General features: G+C 43.8%; 1 protein-coding gene across 3 annotated transcripts in view; it reads right to left on the minus strand.

Moving 5' to 3' along the window:
* LOC146608865 (histone deacetylase 4-like) overlaps positions 1-22280 on the minus strand; it is a 78885-nt gene that overhangs the window by 32174 nt on the left and 24431 nt on the right. For all 3 annotated transcript variants that reach the window (XM_085348935.1, XM_085348934.1, XM_085348933.1), the window contains 4 exons: positions 16261-16577; positions 7357-7507; positions 3909-4032; positions 1919-2037 (listed from right to left, as the gene is read on the minus strand). In XM_085348935.1, coding sequence (XP_085205061.1) covers positions 1919-2037; positions 3909-4032; positions 7357-7507; positions 16261-16577 — 711 coding nt within the window. The remainder of the gene's footprint in view (positions 1-1918; positions 2038-3908; positions 4033-7356; positions 7508-16260; positions 16578-22280) is intronic.

Consider the following 22280-nt stretch of genomic DNA (forward strand, 5'->3'; position numbering starts at 1 on the left):
TGATACTGAACTCACATTTTTTGATCTAGTTCATCCCAAAGGTGTTGAACGGGGTTAAACTCACCAAAATGCATCCAACCATGCCTTTTTTGGACTTTATGTACTGGATCACAGTCATGCGGGAACAGAATAAGGACCCTCCCCAAACTCTTCTCAAAGCTTGTACTCACCTGGTGTATTGTTTTGTATGTGTATGTGCTGTTAATTTATGCAACTTATAATAGTACTGCTGTCCTTCTTGGCCAGGATGCTCTTGTAAAAGAGATTCAATCTTAAGAGTAGGGATGGGTACCGGTATCCGGTGCCATGATGGCACCGGTTCTGACATAAACGGTAGTAACCAGACCGAAAAGCAGCGCACATTTCGGTGCTTTTTTTTCCTGAGATGTGATACACTTTAGATTTTAGCCAATCATTTTACCTTTGCGAGCGTAGTAGGCGGGCCCAGGTACGTACGTTCTTTTAGAGCAGAGCTACAGATTAAAAATGTCCAAGGCGAAGCTGTCAAAGTCTGGCTGTACTTCACAGCAAAATATGCAAACTCAGCAGCAACAAGTGCTTTAAGCTGATACTGTGATACTGTCAAAGGAGGTAACACCAAGAATCCGATGAAACACCTGGCGACGCATAGCGTTTTTTTAAAAAGCCGAGAAATGCGCCGTATTTGATAGCTTGCTGCGAGACCTCACACCGAGCACATCTACTGCGGGTTTGGTGCCTGTTATCGGACCCGCAGTTAGCAACATCCCCCAAGAACCCGAAGAGGAGAGTCCTGGCCCCTAGCCCTGCCAGTGTAGCAGGAATGATGAGGATGATGATGCAGCAGCAGCCGTTCTTCTCTGCGTGAGTAGCTTAATGTTGTTCATGTATAATTTACGTTGAGTAGGCTAACCACGTTATTACATTAATGCATGTAAGGTGAACTAGCAAACACCGTCGTAGTTACATGCGGCTGTCTTCTTGTTTGATGGCAGATGCTCCCTTCACCCTGGCCAAAAAGGCTAAAATGACCAAAGAAAAAGTGGAAAACAGTTAAACATGAGAGGTTTAGGACAAATTGTGTGTTCTCCATTCTTTAAGCACCAGTTCGAGCACCGTTAAAGTACCAGTTTGGCACTGGTATCGGATAAAACCTAAATGATACCCATCCCTACTTAAGAGTTTATTTTCTCCGGGTTAAATAGAGGTTTATTTTTTTTAAAACTGCTCCAGAGTTTACTGGTAGTGTGCTTTATGCTTGGCATTGTACTTGATGTAAGGCAGTTGAAATTTCACCAACTGACTTGCTGCTTTGGTGGCACATTATAGTAGTACCACACCCAAATTCACTGAGCTATGTTGTTATGTAAAGGGAGAGTGGCTTTTTAAACATTGAAGAAAAGACACCTGCAAAAGCACCTGTGGAAATGTGGAAGTTTAAGAGGACCAAGAACAGAGCCCTGGGGAACTCCAAAGGTAATTGGAGTTCTTCACTACTAACACAGCCCTCAAGCCAGTTAGTCTTAATATTCAAATATCCAATACATTAAAGGAAATAACAGTAAATATAGCTGTCATATTTTGGTAAAAAACAGTAACTTTTTACTATTCAAACTATCAGTGTCAAGCTGATGTTTCTTAGCGCTCACTGTACTGAACTACACTTACCTACACTTGCACTCTCTACTGCTCTCATGTAGGGAATGCTGGGAGACCCTGACAGCCTAATCTGGATGTGATTAATGGAGCAGTGCTCAGTGCCATCTAAATAATTCTAGATGTGAGTCTACATGGCAGCTACTGGACATTAAACTTTCAATGTGTGTGTGTGTGTGTTTGTGTGTGTGTAATTCTCATGTGTGCATGCAGCAAATAGATGAGTCTGCACTGCCAAAACAAAGTGTATCCACATGCGTATGTGTGTGTGTGGGGACCGCACCAGTCTTTCGCAGTGGGAAGTCATCCCGGGGGTTGTAGACGCCCAGCACAGGGTGGTTGTAGGTGGACACGCCAGTCTGTGGAGGCGAGCTCTGGTCCAAAGAGCTGTGCTGGGTTTTGCTGCAAAACACACACACACACACACACACACACAGTATTAAAGGGGCCACCAAGATCACAAAACATGTGCAACAAGGCAAAACACCGATAACTCACTGTACACGTGACTCAATGAGTAATCCAGACAAAGTAACGAACTTCATGGCTGTCATAGATCTTTATGATTAAAGCATCATGCAAATCCCTTGGCAAGAACACAGAAATGTGCTGCCATCTGTTCACTGCCTGCAAAATAAGGTGGTGTATGCAGGCAAAGTTAAGCCGTGTTGGCTTTGACCCAAATGCATGTTCCTGACAAGCGGATGCACACACTTGTCTCTTCCAAACTGAGTCCAATGAGTGGAGAAATTTAGATTACAGAGAGAGGCGTAGAAAAGGAGAGAAGCAGGCAGATATAGAAAGATACACTTTGTGTTACTTTGAGCTGTTGAAAGTCAACACTTGTGGGTGTTTCACTGGGTCACACATCAAGATTATGTAACGTTATTTATTTGGTTTTGCGTTTGCAATTTGTGGTTTCAGTCCTTTTTTGTTGTAGCACAAAGACGCATGTAGTCATAGGGAATAATATTCGGATGTGCTACATCCAGGGCTGAACTTCAAAGCTAAATATGGTAAATGGTAAATGGCCTGTATTTATATAGCGCTTTACTAGTCCCTAAGGACCCCAAAGCGCTTTACATATCCAGTCATCCACCCATTCACACACACATTCACACACTGGTGATGGCAAGCTACATTGTAGCCACAGCCACCCTGGGGCGCACTGACAGAGGCGAATATATGTCAGGCCTGTGTCAGCAGTAGTGAGCGCTAATATTAATTTAAGGGCTGTGCTTTTATTCTACAGTTCTGAGTTATTTACACAGAGAGAAAAGTCAACTGCATATACATTTTCATACAAAATATACAATTAGCTGATGGCACGTTACACTGGTTGAACTAAAGTCTCTCACCTGAGTTGCAAAGTTCTACGGGTTTTTGAGAATTGATATTACTGGAAATTCAATTCAAAACTGGAAAATATACTTTTTCCAAGTAAACGAATTAATGACAGTAAAGAATGAATGAATACATGTGAATTTTAATTGTGTTCCCAGTGTCAAAAGTCCCAGAGGACTGTCTTTACTCACCGCGAGTCCATTTTACCATTATTCAACTATTTGTCGTTAAACTCACATCTTCATGTTTCCTTCACACAGAGTCAAACCAGGACTGCAAACTCCTTGCGAGTAGGAAAAGTTGGCGTCCAGTGATTGGAGTATTTATATATAAATATAACTGATGTGTGTTTGTATATTAAATTCTGTAGCTTGCATTGAGCACGCTGTCTACAATGTCACTGACGGGCAATAAAAAACATGTGACAGGAAGCCACCAAACCTAGAAAGAGGAAACAGCAAGTGTGCACACCTGCACAAGGCTCCCGAGATGCTACAATAACCATCCAAGGCCAAGTCTTCAATGTGAGGGTCCCTATCATCAGCTTCCAATATGCAGCTCTATCACGTGTGCGTGTGAGCATATGTGTGTGTGCGCGGGCTGCCATCTTTGTTTCATAACCCTGCTAGATCCATCTTTCAGTCGGGCTCACACAGTGTGGCAGGTGTGGAGGAGAGGAAGCTCGCTGACAGATTAAGATACAATCCAATACATTATTCAGCCGCTGTCAGAGACAGAATTACCATCCTACACTTAGAAAGACCTGCAGATGCGTTCAGGAGTCTTCTGCTGCTTACAGTCATTACAAAGAATCAGCGGCGGCTCGCGCACTGACAGGAGGGAGAATGATTTGATGTCAAACAAACTTTTTGGTTGAGTGTATCATGTGCATTACTAGCTGAGCTAATACCACAAAAGATGCTCCTCACCGGTACCAGTAGGGAGCGTCGTTGGGGAGGCCTCCTTGGTTGATGCTACGCTGGGCCAGTGCCTTCTTCTTATTCAGGACGAACTCCTGGAGACGCATCTTCACCTCGGTGCTGGCCACAGCGCCTGAAAGAGAAAGCCACGGATAAAGTCATTACAGCTGAATGTACGCTACATCACGAGCAATTACCATAATAAGTTAGCCACCGCGACTGAACTTGTAGGAAGACTGCGCGGAAAAGGGCCAAGTGTCCATGGGTGGTTGACGCGATAGTTGGATGTCTCATCACAATTCTCATAATCAGTTTGATCTTTTTCACTTAAGTGTGAAACGAACCCTATTACACTCTTCCACTGTAACATGTTTCAAAGCAGATACTGTCTTTGGCTGATCTGTCTTCATTAGGTTTTTAATACTGTGGGTGGCAGAGTGCTGCCTCACAGCAAGTCCTGGGTTAGAATCCACGACTTGTGTGGATTCTCTGTGAGTACTCTGGTTCTCTCACAGTCCAAAGACATGCATGGCTTTAGGTTAACTGGTGATTCTACATGTGAATGCGGGCGTGAATGTTGGCCTCTTGTCCAGGGAGTAGCCTGCTTCTCGCTTTATGACAGCTGAGATAGGCTCCAGGCCGCCCCTGCCACCCTAAATTGGATTAGTGGAAGGAAAGATGGATGGACTCCAGTTTTAAATGGCTAATCTCTGTAATCACATATCTATTAGGAGTTGGTGGGCATGCGTGTTGTTGTTCCTGGGTTTTTGTTTCCCTTTTCGAGACGCAGGTAGGCGGGGCGGTGCTTGATGGCATTCGGGCGGCGTATCGGACGTCATCAGTGGGAGCATTTATGGAGCTGAGTAACGGACGTCTGGTGTCGCAGTATCGTCGCTTCCACAAGTGGTAACCTGCTTTTGCAAGATTAATCTGTTGCTTCCGCGCTACTGAGCTGCATGTTTTAAGATCCGTCTCCTGCCTGCTTTCCCTCTGCACCAGCCTGTCTCGCCGCCTGCCTGTGTGTGCTGGCCCTCTTTGGATCTGTGACAGAGACTTACCTCGCGCCGGCCTGTGACCACTGCCATACCTGTATTTCAGTGTTTCAAGTAAGCTCTCCAACTCTCCCCGTCCGCCTCAGTTTTACTCTCGACGTTATCCCCTAACTCTGTTTTGTCGCTCGTCCTCAGGTAGCTCCGGTGCGCCATCTATCCTCCCGCATACCTCGGCTCCGTTTCATCCCCTCGGCTCTGTCTCCTCGCACATTTTCCCGGCCACTGTACATAGCCCCTTCCCTTGTAAATATTCCCCTGTCACTGTAAATAAATCTGCTTCACCGCGATCCTGTGCCCGTGTGTGTTTCTGCCACTAAATCCCACCGTTTAAATTCCCCTAACAATATCTGCATGTTCATATGTAACATCTATAGGCATGAGATGAGACAGTGTAACTAGACTATCCCAGCTAAGACCTCCAACAGGAGAGATCTTATTCCTAATCCTCAGATCAGGTAATTTTGGATAACCGATCACTACATGCAGGTTAAAAGTTTAGAGTTCGTTTGGCGGTGATTTAGTTTTTATCTTAAACCAAAACTTGCACACATATCAACTGACTACAGATTCCTGAGTCTGGACTCCTGAGATATAGGACACTGCCCCCAGAAGCTAAGGGGGGAATCAAACATTGCCACAGCTTTGTACCATTTAACACCACTTATTGCACGAATACCTGCTCCAGTATTCTCCTGAAAGCTGTTGCCACTCAGACAAAACATCCACATCACTGCCAGCATATAAAGAAAAGAAGTCAAAATCAGGACCAAAGATTTATTAATGTTTTCTTTCCAGAAAGTCCCATCTTTATCTTCAGAGGAAATTCGACAATCAGATGACTCCCTATTAGCAAGGACTTGGCAACAGTGGGAAGTAAAACCTCCCTTTTAACAGGAAGAGGGCTAATTTGTTCAGTTGTCTTGTATTTTCTAAACTTATTATGCATAAATCCCATCTGGAAGCTAAAATCAACTCGTCAACTGGAAGTCATTGAACAGTAAAACTTGAACGTCTGACCTTCCTCAGACGTTTAGGCAGAAATTAGTGTTTGTCTCAGTTTTCTGTGTAATCTGGGGTGCTGAATAGAAAGATACGAAAGTGGGCTTTAAGTAACTGCGACTATCTCCCGATTTTTAAAATGAAAAGAATCAGTTGAGAAAAGAATCAGCGGATTAATTACTAAAATAACCAATCAATCAAAAAACCATGCTCTCGTCTTACAGTGAATCAGCAAAAACAGACTTCTTGGATAAAGAACTGTGGTAAGAAAGAAAAACGCTACAAACTAAGAAATTTACAGACCACAAACTGCACCTTTGCAGATACACGTGAGAGCAAACACTGCAGTCCTCTCTCTTGCTCTTTTGGACACACACACACACACACACACACACACACACACACACGATCTGTAACCATTTTCCATATAGTGTGTAAACGGCTCTCAAGGACTCCTGTCCACTTGCTTTCAATGAACTGTTGAGAGACATCCAGCAGGCAGTGGTAACAACTCGGCCCAGCTCCAGCCAAGGCCACCGGGCTAATACAGCTCGTTTACCACAGTAAATACACAGGTTCTCCAAGTAAAATGGAAATACACAGACATGCAAACACACACGCACAGAAGCGCACAAACACAACGGTCCTTTTGAACAGAGAGTTCTCGATAACTCTGGCAGATGCTACCAAGCTTCCTGACTGTATAGACAGGAAACAATAGCTCACAGTGGTGGTGGTGGTGGTGGTGGTGGGTACCCTACACACGACATTATATGCTGTAACTGTAACACTGAACTGAGTGTGAAATCAAATGCTGTTCATAACGTAAGCTACTAATATGGGGACGACAACCTCTAATTATTGTTTCCAGTGTTATCCTGTTGATGCATCCCAGTAGGTTAAGTTCTGTATGTATTTATGGAAAACATAAATGCACGCAAGTCTCTTGCTTTGGGGACACTCATATGGATCCTATAAACCTGAAGGTATTTATTAAACTCAGAGGAAAGACTCCCACAAACAGTGGTTAGCAACAAGCACAACTTGGCTCCTGTTATGTTTTAGTTAAACCCAGATTAGATTCATTACTGGGTACGACCCACAGAGATTCACAGCAGATTCTGTTGTGAGTATAGATGTGGTAGAGAATTCTGTATGACAACTGCAGGTTCGTAGGAGCTTTGATCAGCTTAGATAGTGACATACTGAGGCACCAGTGGTGACAAAGTGTGAACTGAAGATGAGAGAAAATAAATAAGTTACATTTGCTGTTATACTGGTTCAATATATGATTTCATATGGTTTTGCTGTTCAAACTGGGAAAGTTGGCTACAGGGCGCAGGCTTGGCTTCAGATTCAGTTTGACCGCTAGCGCTCTCAGTATCACTCATCTTGCTTCAACTTACTTTCTTGGCCCCTCTCCTTGTTCTTCAGCAGCAGCAGCTTCTGTTCTCTCTGCTGCTTCTCCAGCTCCTGCTCCCGACGGTGGTTCTCCATCTTCCTCTGATGTTCCAGCAGCTCCTGCTGGTGCTTCAAAGCCAGGAGCTCCTGTTGCTGCTGCACGAAGAAAGACCACAATCACATTAGCAAATATTCACCAAACGGGCGACTGATTGCAGATAATTCCAAGTATCCTGCATGGAAGTTTGGAACTGTTCCTTATTAGCCCTCACATCTATCTGTCTACATATCATGAGATGAGATAAGATAGGCTTTATTAGTCACAGAGTTGGGAAATTCACATTGTTAGAGCAGCAGAGTGAACACAGCAGGAATAAATAGGTCAACAACAATACGAGCATGCAAAAACACAGAAAACTACAAGGTTATATACAATATTTACCATATTCACAAGAGCTTTATGTTTCCTTCTCCGTAATCACCACACATGTCCAAACAACAAACTCATCCCATACTTTTGTGAGCATGTCTCACTACAGTCACTGCTGTTGCTATGCTACCTACCAGTGACCACGTGAAACTCACAAATACGCTTTTTCTAATAGCTCAATTCAATTTTATTTATACAGCAACAAATCACAATGACAGTTACCTCAAGGTGCTTAATATTGTAAGACAAAGACCACAATAATGCAGAGAAAATTCCAACAATCAGATGACCGCCTGTAAACAAGCATTTTGGTGACAGTAGGAAGGAAAAACTCCCTTTTAACAGGGAGAAACTTCCAGCAGATCCATGTGGCCAGCTGCTGCGACTGGCTGGGGTCGGTAGTATACAGTAGGCTACTGTATATGAAGAACTATTACCACTTGGGTCATTTCACATAAATCAACCGTTTTTTAAAAAGTTCCCACGTGACCCCCTCAGAATCACATCATTGATTTTTTATGTATGATACAATTAGTGCATTTAATGAAGAAGTGCAAAGGTTTTACACTCTGAGGTGGGTGAAAGCATTTTTGAGCCCTCACGTCTGTAAGAACAAGAGACAGACATTCAATTTTCAGGCCTAAAACTCAGCTCCAGATGTCACAACCTGAAGCCAAAATCAATTTCTGTTGCATCAACTTGACAGGATATATCACATTTTCAGTAGCAAAGCTGCACCAATTTAATGTCTATGATGCAGAGGAGCAGGAACAAGCATTAGTGCCTTAGAAGTTTCATTTGTGGCTTTAACCTCAAGAAGGGAATTTTGGGGGTTCATTTTTAAAGGTCATGTCAACATGAAGGATTGGTTGGTTGATCAAAACAGGTCACGGCATATGAAAGGTCTCATTGTTTACCTACATTTTGATCCTAGGCTCACCTTCAATCCATGATTACTTTCTTATATAGTCATATTTTCACCTTGTGGCTGTGAAATGGTGTTAACTTGCACTTTGGACGCGCTTTTTGCACCGATCGAACAACTTTAAGTCCCGAAGACGTTTTATTTCCCCACAATCTGAGCGCACATAAGAGCCTGAATCACAGTGGCTCTTCCAGATCAGTGGATCTGAGTATTAAACACAAGTGTCACAGCAAATGGATGGTCCATATGACATGTGACATCATCATCATATGGCAAAAGAATCTGAACAGGAAACAAAACAATCACCGTCTGTGATCCCGGACATTCTGGGTGCTCAAATTCGAACGACTTTTAAGAACGTCAGGAGCTTAAAGGAAAGAAAATCATAGCATGATGGTGAAGTTTTATATGCCTAAATTAAATATACTAAATCTATTGCACCAAAGAAATCCGCTGATGCTACTGGCTCACTTCACGGACTAAACCCGCTCGCCTTATCAGATACCATCACTTTGCAAAGATCTTAAAAATGCAACCATTTCATTACTTGGTCGTCTTTAAAAGTCGAGTAGTCCCATTTCTGCTTTGCTTGAGTTGCCATCTGAAGTAAATACATCTGACAGCTGTTTAAAGAAAAAAAAGGAGGGGGAAAGAAATAAAACCTTTGCAGTTCTATAAAAAAAATCCCCAAAAACCTCAGGCCAGAAGCTTAAGCCTTTAAATAAATATAAACAATTTAACAGGGGGATGAGGCTTTAGTAAAAAAAACACATAATAAATAGGCAAGCTGCCTGCACTCCGCCAGCAACATAATGACCTCTCGCTGATGTGCCAAGGAATCAACACCCTGGGCTCCTTTCTCCCTTATCATTGTGAAACCAGTGGCAATATTTGATTAGTTTACTGTAACGGCATGTAATCAGGTCGTGATGGCGTCTTTTTATTTTTTTAAGAAGTGTAAATAAACGCTCAGTAGCCGGGACATGCGCTCGTGTTTACCGCCTGGGTAAATCAAATGCTCGAGACCGGTCTGTGAATAAATTAGCGGCTGAAGGTGAGAGGAAGGTGAGGTGGGGCCCGTGAGAAAAGCTCATCGGCTGTCTGGCTGGCTTCCAGCCCGACGCCTGAATCCTTTTTCCTTTTTTTGGTCTTTCAATCGAGGTTGGGGGATAAGGGATTGAGTGGGTGGCAAGGCTCAAAGTAACCTCGCCACCCACATTCACACAGCCCAAACCCCTGTGGCTCACTAGGCCAGAGATGTACACAGCGCTTTGAGGGCCCCGAAAAGCGCTATATAAATGCAATCCATTATTATCATTATTATTATTATTATAGAAAATGTTGCCACTTTTTGACTAAATACTCTGAAGAGTTTCCGACTGTCTCAATTTCTGAGAGTTCCCCGTTGTTAGCATGTGAATCAGCGTATGTACGCCTGCTGCTATGGGTACTCGAGTATGTGCTACTGTGGGCATGTGTTCGAGTGCTTGCTGACATTTAAGAGGATGTTTAGGTTTTAATGGCTGTAGATCTCTGTGCGTGCGTGCACACAGGAGCTGATTGAGGACAGGCCTCACTGCTCAGTCTGTGCGTCACTCTCCTCCATCTGCGCGCCGCCACAACTCAAACGCACCTTCAGATATCCTCGCTCATCCCTCGGCATCACAAAAATGACAAAACAGGACGGAAAACTTTGGTGTTCCTCCACCGCAAAAGAAGTGCGTATTCCCGCTCCTCCAGAACATCTTATGTACGCGTTCCAGCAAACGCGCGTTCCAACTTCTTATCTGACGCGCGTCTTTTATTTTGACAGCGAATGCGCACCTGCGGACCACTTATGTGCAGCCCTGTGTATGGAATTTACAATAAATGCATCATAATTCCCTATAGTCTGAAGGTTTTACATATCAGAACATAGTAAAAATGTAACCTGGTCCTTAGCAGCTCTTAACATGAGGTGAATACAACCTACAACAGATTATTTAACAAAATGCAGAGGTGCACCCTTCCAGCTTTCTAAGTCCTGCTAATCATATGCACTTGATTAGCCGATCACCAGTAATTCTGAGCACCTCTGTAAAAGCAGAAGTTTTGTAAGGTTGCTGGTCTGGAGCATTCAGTTGTGTGTTAACACGATGCCAAGGAGGAAAAAACAAAGGCAACTCGTGCTGCCCATCAGTCTGGGAAGCATTGTAAGGTCATTTCCAAACAATCTGAAGTCCATTATTCTGCACTGGGAAAGATTATTCACAAGTACAAAACATTCAAGACAGTTGCCAGTCTTCCCAGGAGTGGACAATTCACCCCAAATTCACCTCAAGGTCAGTGCGTGCAATGCTCGGAGACGCTGCAAAAAACCCAAGAGCTACATCTCAGACTCTGCAGGCTTCAGTTAAAATGGTAAATGTTAAAGTTCATGACAGTGCAGCTGGAAAAAGACCGAACAGGTTGGAGGGTAACAAGGGGCAAATCTCTTTTCTTTAAAATAACAGGACAAGAACAATTTCTGTTTGCAAAGCTGCATCTGAACAAAACACAAGACTTCTGAAACAATGTCCTTTGGATGAGACCAAAGTTTGACCATGACGCACAACAACCAAATACATCATACCAGCTGTCAAGCATGGTGGTGAAGGGCCACGATTTGGCCTCAGCACCTTGTAGTCATCGATACAATGATGAAATCCACTCTATACCACAGTAGAGTCAAAGTGAGGTCATTGTGGGCGACCGTGGCTCAGGGGGTTGGGAAGCGCATCTGTAACCGGAAGGTCGCCGGTTTGATCCCCGGGCTCTCTGTCCTGGTCGTTGTGTCCTTGGGCAAGACACTTTACCCTACTTGCCTACTGGTGTTGGCCAGAGGGGCCGATGGCGCGATATGGCAGCCTCGCTTCTGTCAGTCTGTCCCAGGGCAGCTGTGGCTACAACCGTAGCTGCCTCCACCAGTGTGTGAATGTGAGAGTGAATGAATAGTGGTATTGTAAAGCGCTTTGGGTGCCTTGAAAAGCGCTATATAAATCCACTCCATTATTATTATTATTATCTGTCCAACAGATAAGGTTGGACCCAAACGGGGTCGTGCAACAGGACCATGATCACAAGACTGAATGGATCATTTTAAACGTCTAGAAAGGAAAAAGATACAATAGAGTGAAATTACAGGAAGAGGAAAAAAACAGTGAAATACAAAAACAAAAAAAATTAAATGAAGAAAAATGTAAACCAAAAGTAAGAGACAGAAGAAAGTAGGAGGAGCGGATGACACACAAACAAATGAGGGAAAAGTTTAAATGTGAAGACAGAAGGAAGAAGTGAGAGAAGGAACAAGAAATTTATATTTGTACTTTGGTCACAAGGACAAATAGTGGTTCTTACTCCTTGCGCTCAAATGATCAGCTGCTGTTGTCTGTTCCCCTTGTCCGCACAGAGCTGGGTAAGAAAGCCTTTGTCCACTCTGCGCCTTTTTCATGGAACATGTTACAGAAAGACTGGAAACTAACTGAATTGTTGTCTTTAAATGTTTTTAAAACTAAACTCAAAGGCCTACAGGCTGCCTCAATAATGTGTAATTGTTTTGTGTAATTTTAACTTTGTTTGTTCGTATGTATTTGTCTTGAAATGTGCTGCCTCTTGGCCAGGACTCCCTTGAAAAAGAGGTCTTTGATCTCAACGGGACATTCCTGGTTAAATAAAGGTTAAATAAAAATAAAGAAAGAAAGGAGAAAATTAGAGACGGGAAGAGCAAGGGGAAAAAAGCAGAACCAGTAAGGAAGAAGGAAGCACAAAAAGACAAAGGCAAGACAAGCTCGAAAGAAACGAGAAAAGGAAAGAATAAATAAAAAGGTTCGTAAAGAGGGAAGCTGAGCACCAAGAGATCAAGAGAGCAAAGACTTGCATGTGACATTCAAACTAATGTAATCCTGCACGTCGCCATCTGATCTTCTGCCCCCACAATCCATTTTTAGACAATTTATTCTAAGTCCTGAAATAATAAGTAGTTCAGCTGTATCTGCGTGTATTACAATTCATATTACAGCAGTATTCTTCTAAAAAAGAGCAAATACTGGAATATCTTTATGTGACATTTCTGCCTCTCGGGAGCGCTCCGGCGCTCTCGGGGGTGGGGGTGGGGGGCTGATGTATTAAAGCTTCGGCGTGTGGGCGTGATGATCTAGATTCACTTTGTATTTCCAGGTCACTGTGACATGTGATCCAAGCTCCAGCGCACACTCCTGTGCAGCTCTGTTTATGTTCCCCAAGCGTCCGGCCCGGGCCGTTCACACCAAACCGAACTTTTCACTTTTTCACGTCGCCCTGAGCACACCGTATATTTCTGGATATTTAAAGTAAGGCTACAACAGGGCTTGTGCATAACTTATGTAACACCAGGGGAAAAAAGTCTTTCGCACATTTTCCGACTTCAACCACATGCTCATATTGCTCTTCTCCATCTCTGGAGTTAAAATAAATGAAGGCAGACTGCCTCCTTGTTCTCTGCTCCCTCTTCACTCGCAGCATTTAAAGGTCTCACAGGCTGAGTTTAGTCTGCTAATGAAGAATCCCGCGGCAGACTACATCAAAGTCTGTCTTTGCTTTGTTTAGGACAGTTTTAAATAGGTTTGAGTAACAGGCCCGCTGCTCTGCTTTTACACTGATGGAAGAATTAAAGTGAAATCAGTGTCCAACACAGCGTTTGTTCCTCGCTGACAACAACAATATTACAACCTGTGTATTTAAAACAACAAAAAAATATTAACAGTTTTACTGCTTCACTCTTCAGGGCTTATTAGCCGCATTTACAATGATCGTGGAGAGAGCCAATGCTTACCAGAAGTCTGACAAATTTAAAATTAGTAACCAATCGATACAAAAAACTCAAATTTCTTTGATTACCCATTTGCAGCAGTGTCGATACCTCAAAACACTGAACATCACTCTGAGGAATTTCAACAGGTCAGTAAAGCTCCTGTTTCAACCACGCTGACGTATTTAAAAGTTATAATAAACGTCAACACATTAATGTTAGCCGTTTAGCTATTAGCAGTTACCCAATAGCCATGTTACGGTGAATTTACGGTAAAGTGGTAGGTATTAATCTAAACTGAGCCTCCAGAGTCTGCAACCTACGTAAATGTGCTTGTGTGCAGTAGGGCTGCCACGATTTGTCGACTAGTCACGATTACGTCGACTATCAAAATCGTCGACGACTGATTTAATAGTCGACGCGTCGTTTGAAACTTTGTAAGATCACAAAAGACGCAGGAATAAGTGGCAGGATTTAAGAGTGTAATAACGGACTGAAACAGAAGATGGCAGCATTGCATGTACAAGGATGTCAGCTACCGTTAAACCCCGAAGAAGAAGAAGAAGCAGCTGTGTCCCAGAATTCATAGCGCGGCCCAGCGCAGTTTCCAACAATGGCGGCAGCTAGTTAGTTTTAATGTTACTCTTATTATTCTTTCTGGGTCACAAAATAAACGTTTAACATATTTTCAGGCGAGAATGTAGCTGTGTAAACCTCAAATATCTGCTCAGTTTATCAGGACACCACATATTTTCAAAAGCGCTCCGACGTTTTCGGAGACGTCTGTTACCCACTAGCTCGATAGCTAGCCGGGGGCTAGGCTCACTAGCCCCGTGAGAACACCGGACTCCCCGCAAATCGTTTTCAAACCCACCGCCGTCTTTCGCTACTCAGGTTAAATATATATGAGTCACTTAGATAACTTAAAATGTTATTGTTTGGCTTTTTTTTTTTTAGTATTTTATTTGTTCCTGAGTAAATCTGTTTGTCTGAGATTAAAGTTATAGTTTTTACACAGCTGAATAAACGTCAAGCAGACAGCTGATTATCAGAAGTGTGAGATGCTCCAGAATATACTCCAGTGTCCTGTTATATTTTAGATAGCAAGGAGTTTATTAAACTTCACAGAAACAATCTGCAAATTTCATTAAAATTGAATAAACTATCATCTTGTCTTTATTGTTAGTTAGCACCTTAAACACTTAAAGCTGTAAGCTAATGATAGTTATATAAGAGTAGATGCTGCTGGTGCAATAAGCTGTAGTTTTATGTCTAATGGATGATGATCTGATTAGTCGACTAATCGCAAAAATAATCGGTGACTAGTCGACTATCAAAATAATCGTTTGTGGCAGCCCTAGTGTGCAGTCCTCTGGAAAGACCGCGACCAGGTCTAATGCTGATCTGTTGAGCTGTGGACCAGAAGAGGCTGTTGTCTGTCTGTTTTCAATACTCTGCTGCTTTTAAAGCCAAGTGTTGAATATTTAAAAGTAGAATGGGAGGCAGAGCCTGCAGCTTTCAGGTCCATCTGTGGAACCAGCTCCCAGTTTGGATTCAGGAGGCAGATATGATAAATCATATAGTTAGGGCTGGATCAGGTGACCCTGAATCCTCCCTTAGTTATCCTACAATTGATCTAAGCTGCTGGACGCTTCCCATGATGCACTGAGTGTTTCTGTGCTTATACACCTCTCTGTATTTGGTCATTAGTTATGATTAATCTCTGGCTCTTTTCCACAGCATGTCTCCTCTCAACCACAACTAGTCTGATTCTGCCTGAGGTTTCTTCCTGTTAAAAGGGAGCTTTTCGTCCCCACCGTCTCCAAGTGGTTGCTCATAGGGGAGGGTCTGATTGTTGGGGTTTCTCTGTCTTTACTTTACATTATAAAGTGCCTCGAGGCGACTCATGTGATTTGGTGCTATATAAATAAAACTGAAGTGAACTAGTTCGAGTGGGAGTACTTGATAAAGGTGATGCAACACAAATAAGGCTGTGTGTATTATTTGCTTCTAGAAAGTTGTGCCTATCTAAAGCGCTTTTACGACTCTTGTTGTGATTCGGCCCTGTATAAATAAAGTTGAACTGAACTGAACAACAAATCTGCAAAACAAAGAATGAAAAAGTCAAAGTCCAGACCTCAAACCGACTGAAATACTGCGGTCAGACATTAAGAGCTGTGCATAAACGAGTGGCTGCAACCCACAGTAAATGGAAGCAGACTAAAACAGACTAAGACTGTGAAAAAATTCCCCCAGACTGATAAAGTCATGCAGAAAAAAAAGGTTTGTCTACAAGCTCCTGAATCATGGAGCGTGCCTACTACTGAGGGTGGATTTCAATCATTTCCGAACCGGATCAGAACAGGGTTGGAGGGGTGAACGCGCTGCTTTTAAGTTGAAATGTTCTGAACAGGCGGCACAGGAAGCCTCCTACTGGATTTTAGCGTGTTCCTTGTCAAGTCTAGAAAAACATTTTCTTCCAGCATTGTTAGCAGCCCTTCCTTTGTTCACAGACGGACTCACAGGTGAACTAGCTGTGATTGGTGGAATCACTGTGCAATCACGTCCAAATAATCCTGCCGGGCCGTCACAGCTTTAACTGCTCTTCTTTTGGCTGCTGTGAAACTGCAGCTTTAAGGACTGCTAGTGCCATTTCTGGAAAACGTGGGCCAAATTTTTCAGATTTGTTTTGAATGCCTCCTTTTTTTCCAGCACTTGAACTTCATTCATTGACAAACACGCGGCCGTACCTGAATGTGCTCCTGCAGCTGGGCCTCATGCTGGCGGGACAGCTGCTCGTGCTGCCTCTGGAACTCTGCGATGAGGATCTGCCGCTGGATCTGCTGCTTCTGTTTCAGGGCCAGCAGCTCAGCCTGCAGCTGCTGCTCGTGCACCGATGCCGCCACCACGCTGCCGCCACCGCTGCCGCCGCCGGGCTGGCCGGGCGACTGCTGGGCGGGCGGGGAGAGCGAGGACACCTGCTGCTGCTGCTGGTGATGGTCCACGCGCAGATCCATGGGGATGGCGGCCGGCGGGAGACGAAGGGGCAGCGCAGAGTTGATGTCGACTGCAAGGGAAGATGACGGGAGAGAAGAAGAAAGGCATCTGCTTTTTTAGTTTGCTCCTGACAGGTGGTGACACCTCACAGCAAAGCAAGCTGCCAACATTATCATCACCATCATCTCACCACAGATTATTAAAACATTCAAGGACGTATTTTCTAACCGAAAGCCTCTCCAGACACTCAGCGAGCATCAGCTCCTCGTGTATTTTTAGCAGCATCACAAGCAGCAAAGTAAAGCTTAGAAACGTACAGATTGGGCCCACTATCACGTGAAAGCAATTAATAAAAGTCTATTGACACCCAGCAGCAGAAAATAGGAAAAAGGAGAGTGGATCCCAACGGCTCTCTGTAACATGTTCACATGTGTCACATTGATCCTGTTCTCGAGCACTTAAAGCTGCAAGGTTGCGTGGATGAATGGGATTAAATCAAAGCCCTGCTAACTGTTGTTCTGTGTTTCTACCTGCCTGAAAAGTCACTCGAAGCTCTGCGGTTTCACGCTCCCCAGCAGCTGTGCAGTTTTAGGACGGAAGCATACCTGCGTATCTGCTCGCCTTTATTTCAAAATCCGGCCTCAAGTGAACATGCAATGTAAGGTCGAAGGATTTCCCCTGATAATAAATCACCTTAATAGCCACATATATGTTGCTTTTTCCTGCTTATACCACTTCCAGGAATGTTTTCCAACAGTAACCCCTGACCTCTGATCCCTGAGAGAAAGTGTTAAATAAAGCTTTCATAAAAATAGCGCCCTTTTGTCCCCTCGTCTCTTTTGTATATACAAGGAAAGCCAAACAATCCGGTTTCGTGTGTAATTGCAGAAGCCCGGCGTCTTCCCACAAAGATCGCATTGACCTGGAGCCCGGCTGCGCACAAATCACTGCCCAGGAAGCCCTCCAATCAGGCAGCTTCCTCCCCATTTAATCTGAATAAATAGGAGTCGATTGGCTGATTATTTACCTACATGTTTGCAGAGAGTGCAGCGAGAGCCAGAGATACTTTGTGTTAATAAAGAGGCAAACACGCCATCAGCGGCACACTTAATAGGAGGGTTCAGAGCCAGGTCTGCTCATAGAAAACACACAGCGGCACATTTACACTCTTTTTTTTTTGAGGATATCGTATTCGTGCTCGACCTTTCAAACAGCCACAAACTGATCACATCTTTGTTTTCCTCAGACAAACCTCTGAAACATTTCCAGTTTGTTCCAGGCTCCAGCACAGACGCACTCTCGCTGCATCACAGAGACGTGTAAAAAGCCTCTTATGGAAGATCCTTGCAATGGATTGCAGACAGACCACAGAAAAAACTTCTGAACGTCCTCCAGTGTAACCGCACATCTCAAACGACTCGGCTTGCCGCCTTCTTGCCGGTGTTTTCCGTGTGCCGGGGTGAAACACATCCACATGGTTGCCGCCATCCATGCCATAGGAGAACAGGGCAGCAACACCCAGCGGCTCCTTAAGGACTTGTCGTCATGTGGGGGATTTTAAAAAACAACAACACAACGTATGAGTCAGTAGTCCGCGCTGGTTGATTTGTTTCAACCCTGCAGGACATGAGGTTTGACATTTCCCAGTCATGAGATCCCTTCTTTTAGCCGGCTATTGCTTTCCTTCCAAGAAAAGAACCTACATGGTTGGATTTTTTGTTCTTTCATTTCCTTTTCCATTTGTGAATCTGCTTAACAAGGTACCCAATATTTAATTAAAAATGGAGCAACGCCCTGAGTTTTGGCTCCTCTCTGGCCCTTTGCTCATGTTAGAAGCGACGATGGTTACAATCTGGAAACCGACCAGCAGGCGAGGAGGGAAGGAGCGAGGTGAGCTCGTTTAAGACAGACGAACTCCCACAGCCGTGAATCACTGTGCAGAGCAAAGACGGAGAAGCAGTCCGATCTAAAGATAAATGAAACGCATGGAAAACTTTGGGTTTTGCTTTTTAAAGAAGGAACCGGCTGCTGAGGTTGTAGTGAAACTCCCATACCGCTGTCAGCCGTAATTGTGAAGGCTTGATGGAAGATTTCCATGAGATTTACAAACTACACGAAATACAGGCGTGTTCCCTCCTGATGTTTCTTAACATAAAAACGAGGAACCAGCGATTCTGCGTTCATCCAAAAGCAGAAGCAGAGAGAACCTGACCCAGCGGTTGAAGCTGTATCATAAAGGGCGTCAGGTAGTGAGCACATCTGACGAGTGTCTAGCTGTGTGCCTGAGGTAAAATAGTATTATTTGACTTTTTCCATATGATTTTATTTTCAGCACTTTTGAGCTACAAACACGCTTGTTGCCAAATGCAGTGGTCTTATTGGTCGAATCTGCTCATTTGGATCAGAAAAATCTGAAAAACTAAACGTATCAAATTCGTGGTTGTGAACCTCTGCATTAGTGAGTCCAAAAAAACTGTTTTACACGCAAAATGATCAAATGTTACGCGTCTAAAGGCCTTAAAGCAGCTGACGGATAGATGAATGTCTCTACCTGTTCATGTAATGAATAACATCAAACTTCTTTGTGACACATTGCAGGAGCTGTAAAAATCACTCACAACTATTTAAAAGAGAAACTGCTCCACACAACAGTCCAACAGTATAGGACCAAGCAGTTAAATGCACATGCTGTATTTAAACTCTGGACCTCCAAAGGTCCTGAAAAGATTCACGATCTTATCACGCCCTTTGAAGAACTGAGGCGCGAGTTTAACCTGTACAGAACTAAAGTTATCAAAAGCTTATCAGCATAATTCTTTCAGCAGGCTGCCACAGACTGAGAGCGTTGGCCTCTTCTGCTTTGAAAAGTTGCTTTTCTTGCTCTTCAGTCATCATTTTTCCTGCGTCTGAACGAGCTACTTCACAGTCCTCTGCTAGCTGAAGGTTAAAAAGCACTCCGTGCTGCGCTTTCAGGCCTGCAATCTGACGTCCTGGTTGGAATAAGGCCTATTTCTTCGTTTTTCATTCATTTTTTTCCTCATCTAATATTAGCTATAGCAAGTGCTAAGAGAGGAGTGGGGAAAGCACACCGGAGATGTGTTTACGGCTGAAAACGACACTTATCAAAGTGCCGCGGCTCCTAATGCAAATCCATAACTCATAAACACACTCTCTCCCCGAACATTGTGTTCTTCTGCCACAAGAAAACACACACAAGCCTCACACACACTCTCTCGCTGATGGTCACGCACAAACACACCTCACATCTCAGGCACCGGCGCTAATTGCGAGCCGCACAAAAGGAGAAGATGATGCAGAAAAGACGAGAGAAAGGTGTGAATCAGAGCGGCCGTTAAACGCACCCATCAGTGCTCTCCTCCTCCTCCTCTTCGTCCTCTCCTCCTTGTTTTTCCTCCTCCCCTCTTCCTTCTTCTTCCTTTAGGGCCGTTACAAGGAAGGACGGTACGTCCTGCACATCTGACTTGTCTTTTCCAGCTCAGCCTCTGTCACTTTTGGCTCGGCATTCGCCCCCCCGCCTCCTGTTTTAACCTGATGGGCGTCTCTCTCTCTCTCTCTCTGCTCCTTTCTCTCTCCTCCCCTCGTCCCTCGTTTGCCCAGTGGTGACATCACAGGGCAGTCTCAGGCATGCAGCCTGTTTATTCTGCAGCCCTCTGCTTTTCCAGGAACCAGCGTCTCTCACACACACACACACACACACACACACACACACACACACACACACACACACACACACTCTCTCTCCTCCCATACCCTCTCTGCTCTCTTTACTTCTAAGGCCAAGGAAAACCCTCCATGCTCGCTTGCAGACACCGATGTCTCTTCCCCCCTCTCGCGCTCACTCGGCGGGCCGTCCCATCTGAACCGGCTCGCATGCCTTTTTTTCCTCATCCGCCCCCTCCCTCCCCCTTTTACTTGTAATAACTATCCCCCCCCCCCCCCCCTTGCGGTTTTAATGCTGTGAGCTCGTATTCCCAGCCTGGAATTTGCCTACATTTCCCAAACAAATAAAACCGCAAAATGGTTTCAGGTGAACAGAGTGAGGATCCCAGACGTATTAATGCTGCAGGATCGTAGTTAAATTTGGGATTAATGTTAAACACTTCAATCAATTATATCTCGACCAACTCAGATGAATCTAAAGTGGCTTTTTTTTTAAAAAAATCCCAGCATCTTCATTTTATTTTGAAATTCTGTTCAGAAGAACAGCTGGAGGTGCACGTGAGCTCTCTACTGCAACATCGCTCTGATGACTACCTGGCTCTCAGCGAGCACAGTGTTTGTCCTTCATGCAAACTGCTCTACTAAACTAAAAATAACTGTCAATAGAAGAGATGTGAATTTGGTATTTACAGCTTCCTGTCCTACAGGCGAGTTTTACATTTACAGCCTGAACGTTTAGCTGAGCTCTGAACAGTAACAGCTACTTTTTATTAGGCATTTTGTGACCAAACAGGTTGACAAAGTCAACAAGAAAAAGTTCATCTTATGACATTTAATGACCGTAAACTATAAAATATATGCTTGTAAAAAGTATTTAAAGTATATTTAGAGGTAGGTTAAACGTTTAAATGATACAATAATATTTGCACACATGTCATCCTGCTGCTCTGGCTGCAGAGGTTTCATTGCGTTATAACAAAAGCGTCTACGGGACGCACAAACTTGGTAAAAGTTAAGTGCAGCAGCTCAGTGCGTAAATGTAAACAGGCTAACTGGTAGGGAAACTACTGACACGTTGGGCCCCAATCACACAGGCCCAGAGTTGGTTGCTGGAGATTTCTGGAAGTTGCTGTGAAATCAAATGCTGACACCAGCCGAAGACCTCATGAGGGAAAACGGAGTAATCTATGACAGGTTGCTACAGTGAAACTGTTCTTTTTTGTTTTAGGCGCTAACAGATTACCCTCGTCACCGGTAGTTTCCAGACAAGTGTGTGCCTTGCATGCAAAGCACAGTGACTGACCTCACTCTAGTGACTGCCAGCAACCTCCAGCAACCAGTTGCCAACCAGTCACTGAACATACAGTTTTCCATAGAAATCGGTGGTTACTACTAGTTTCTAAGCCTGCGGCACTGGGGCTCTAGTAGTCATTTTACAGCATTAATCAGCAACTTTTTGTAACTGATCAGGAAATACAAACTTTCCCAGCAACTTGCCAGATGATCCGTGCTACAGGTCTCACACAGGCCTAGTGAGCAAGCGACCACTTTTTGGAGGTAAAAATGACAAATGCTTATGTTTGTGTTTGTGTGAATATCCAAACCAATTCAATAAATCAATACAGCTCTCGAGGTAACCGTTTAAAGGTTTTTCAGGTAAAGTGTGAAGTGGAAACACATTAAGTTCTTTTTTAAGCTCCTTTTCATGGAAAAACATGAATGTATGACAAACTGTGCATATGGAGAATCTTCACATCACCACTGGGCATAAACAAAGATTTCTCTTCTGCTGAGTCTGCTCGCTCACGCTGTCTTTACTGTGGATGCTTTATTATGTGAATGACTTACATTGGTCAAGGTCAATAAACTGCATACAGTAGATGTTTATTCACAATCTTATTTCGCTTGAATGAACATCAAGGCAGCCTCGCCTTTACACGTCAAACACACGTGACGTGATCTTAACTAAGCGCGAGCACAGGAGGGGCATACTTCAAAAAAACAAAAACAAAGCAAAAACATTCACAGTCAGTGAAAATCCTTTGAGACCGACCTGCTTCTTAAAAAAAGAAAAAGATAAACTCTCGTATCG

This window comes from Diplotaxodon limnothrissa, linkage group LG23 (assembly GCF_057381915.1).
Source record: "Diplotaxodon limnothrissa isolate DT_005_m linkage group LG23, D_limnothrissa_male_GT1.1, whole genome shotgun sequence".
Taxonomy (NCBI): Eukaryota; Metazoa; Chordata; class Actinopteri; order Cichliformes; family Cichlidae; genus Diplotaxodon; species Diplotaxodon limnothrissa.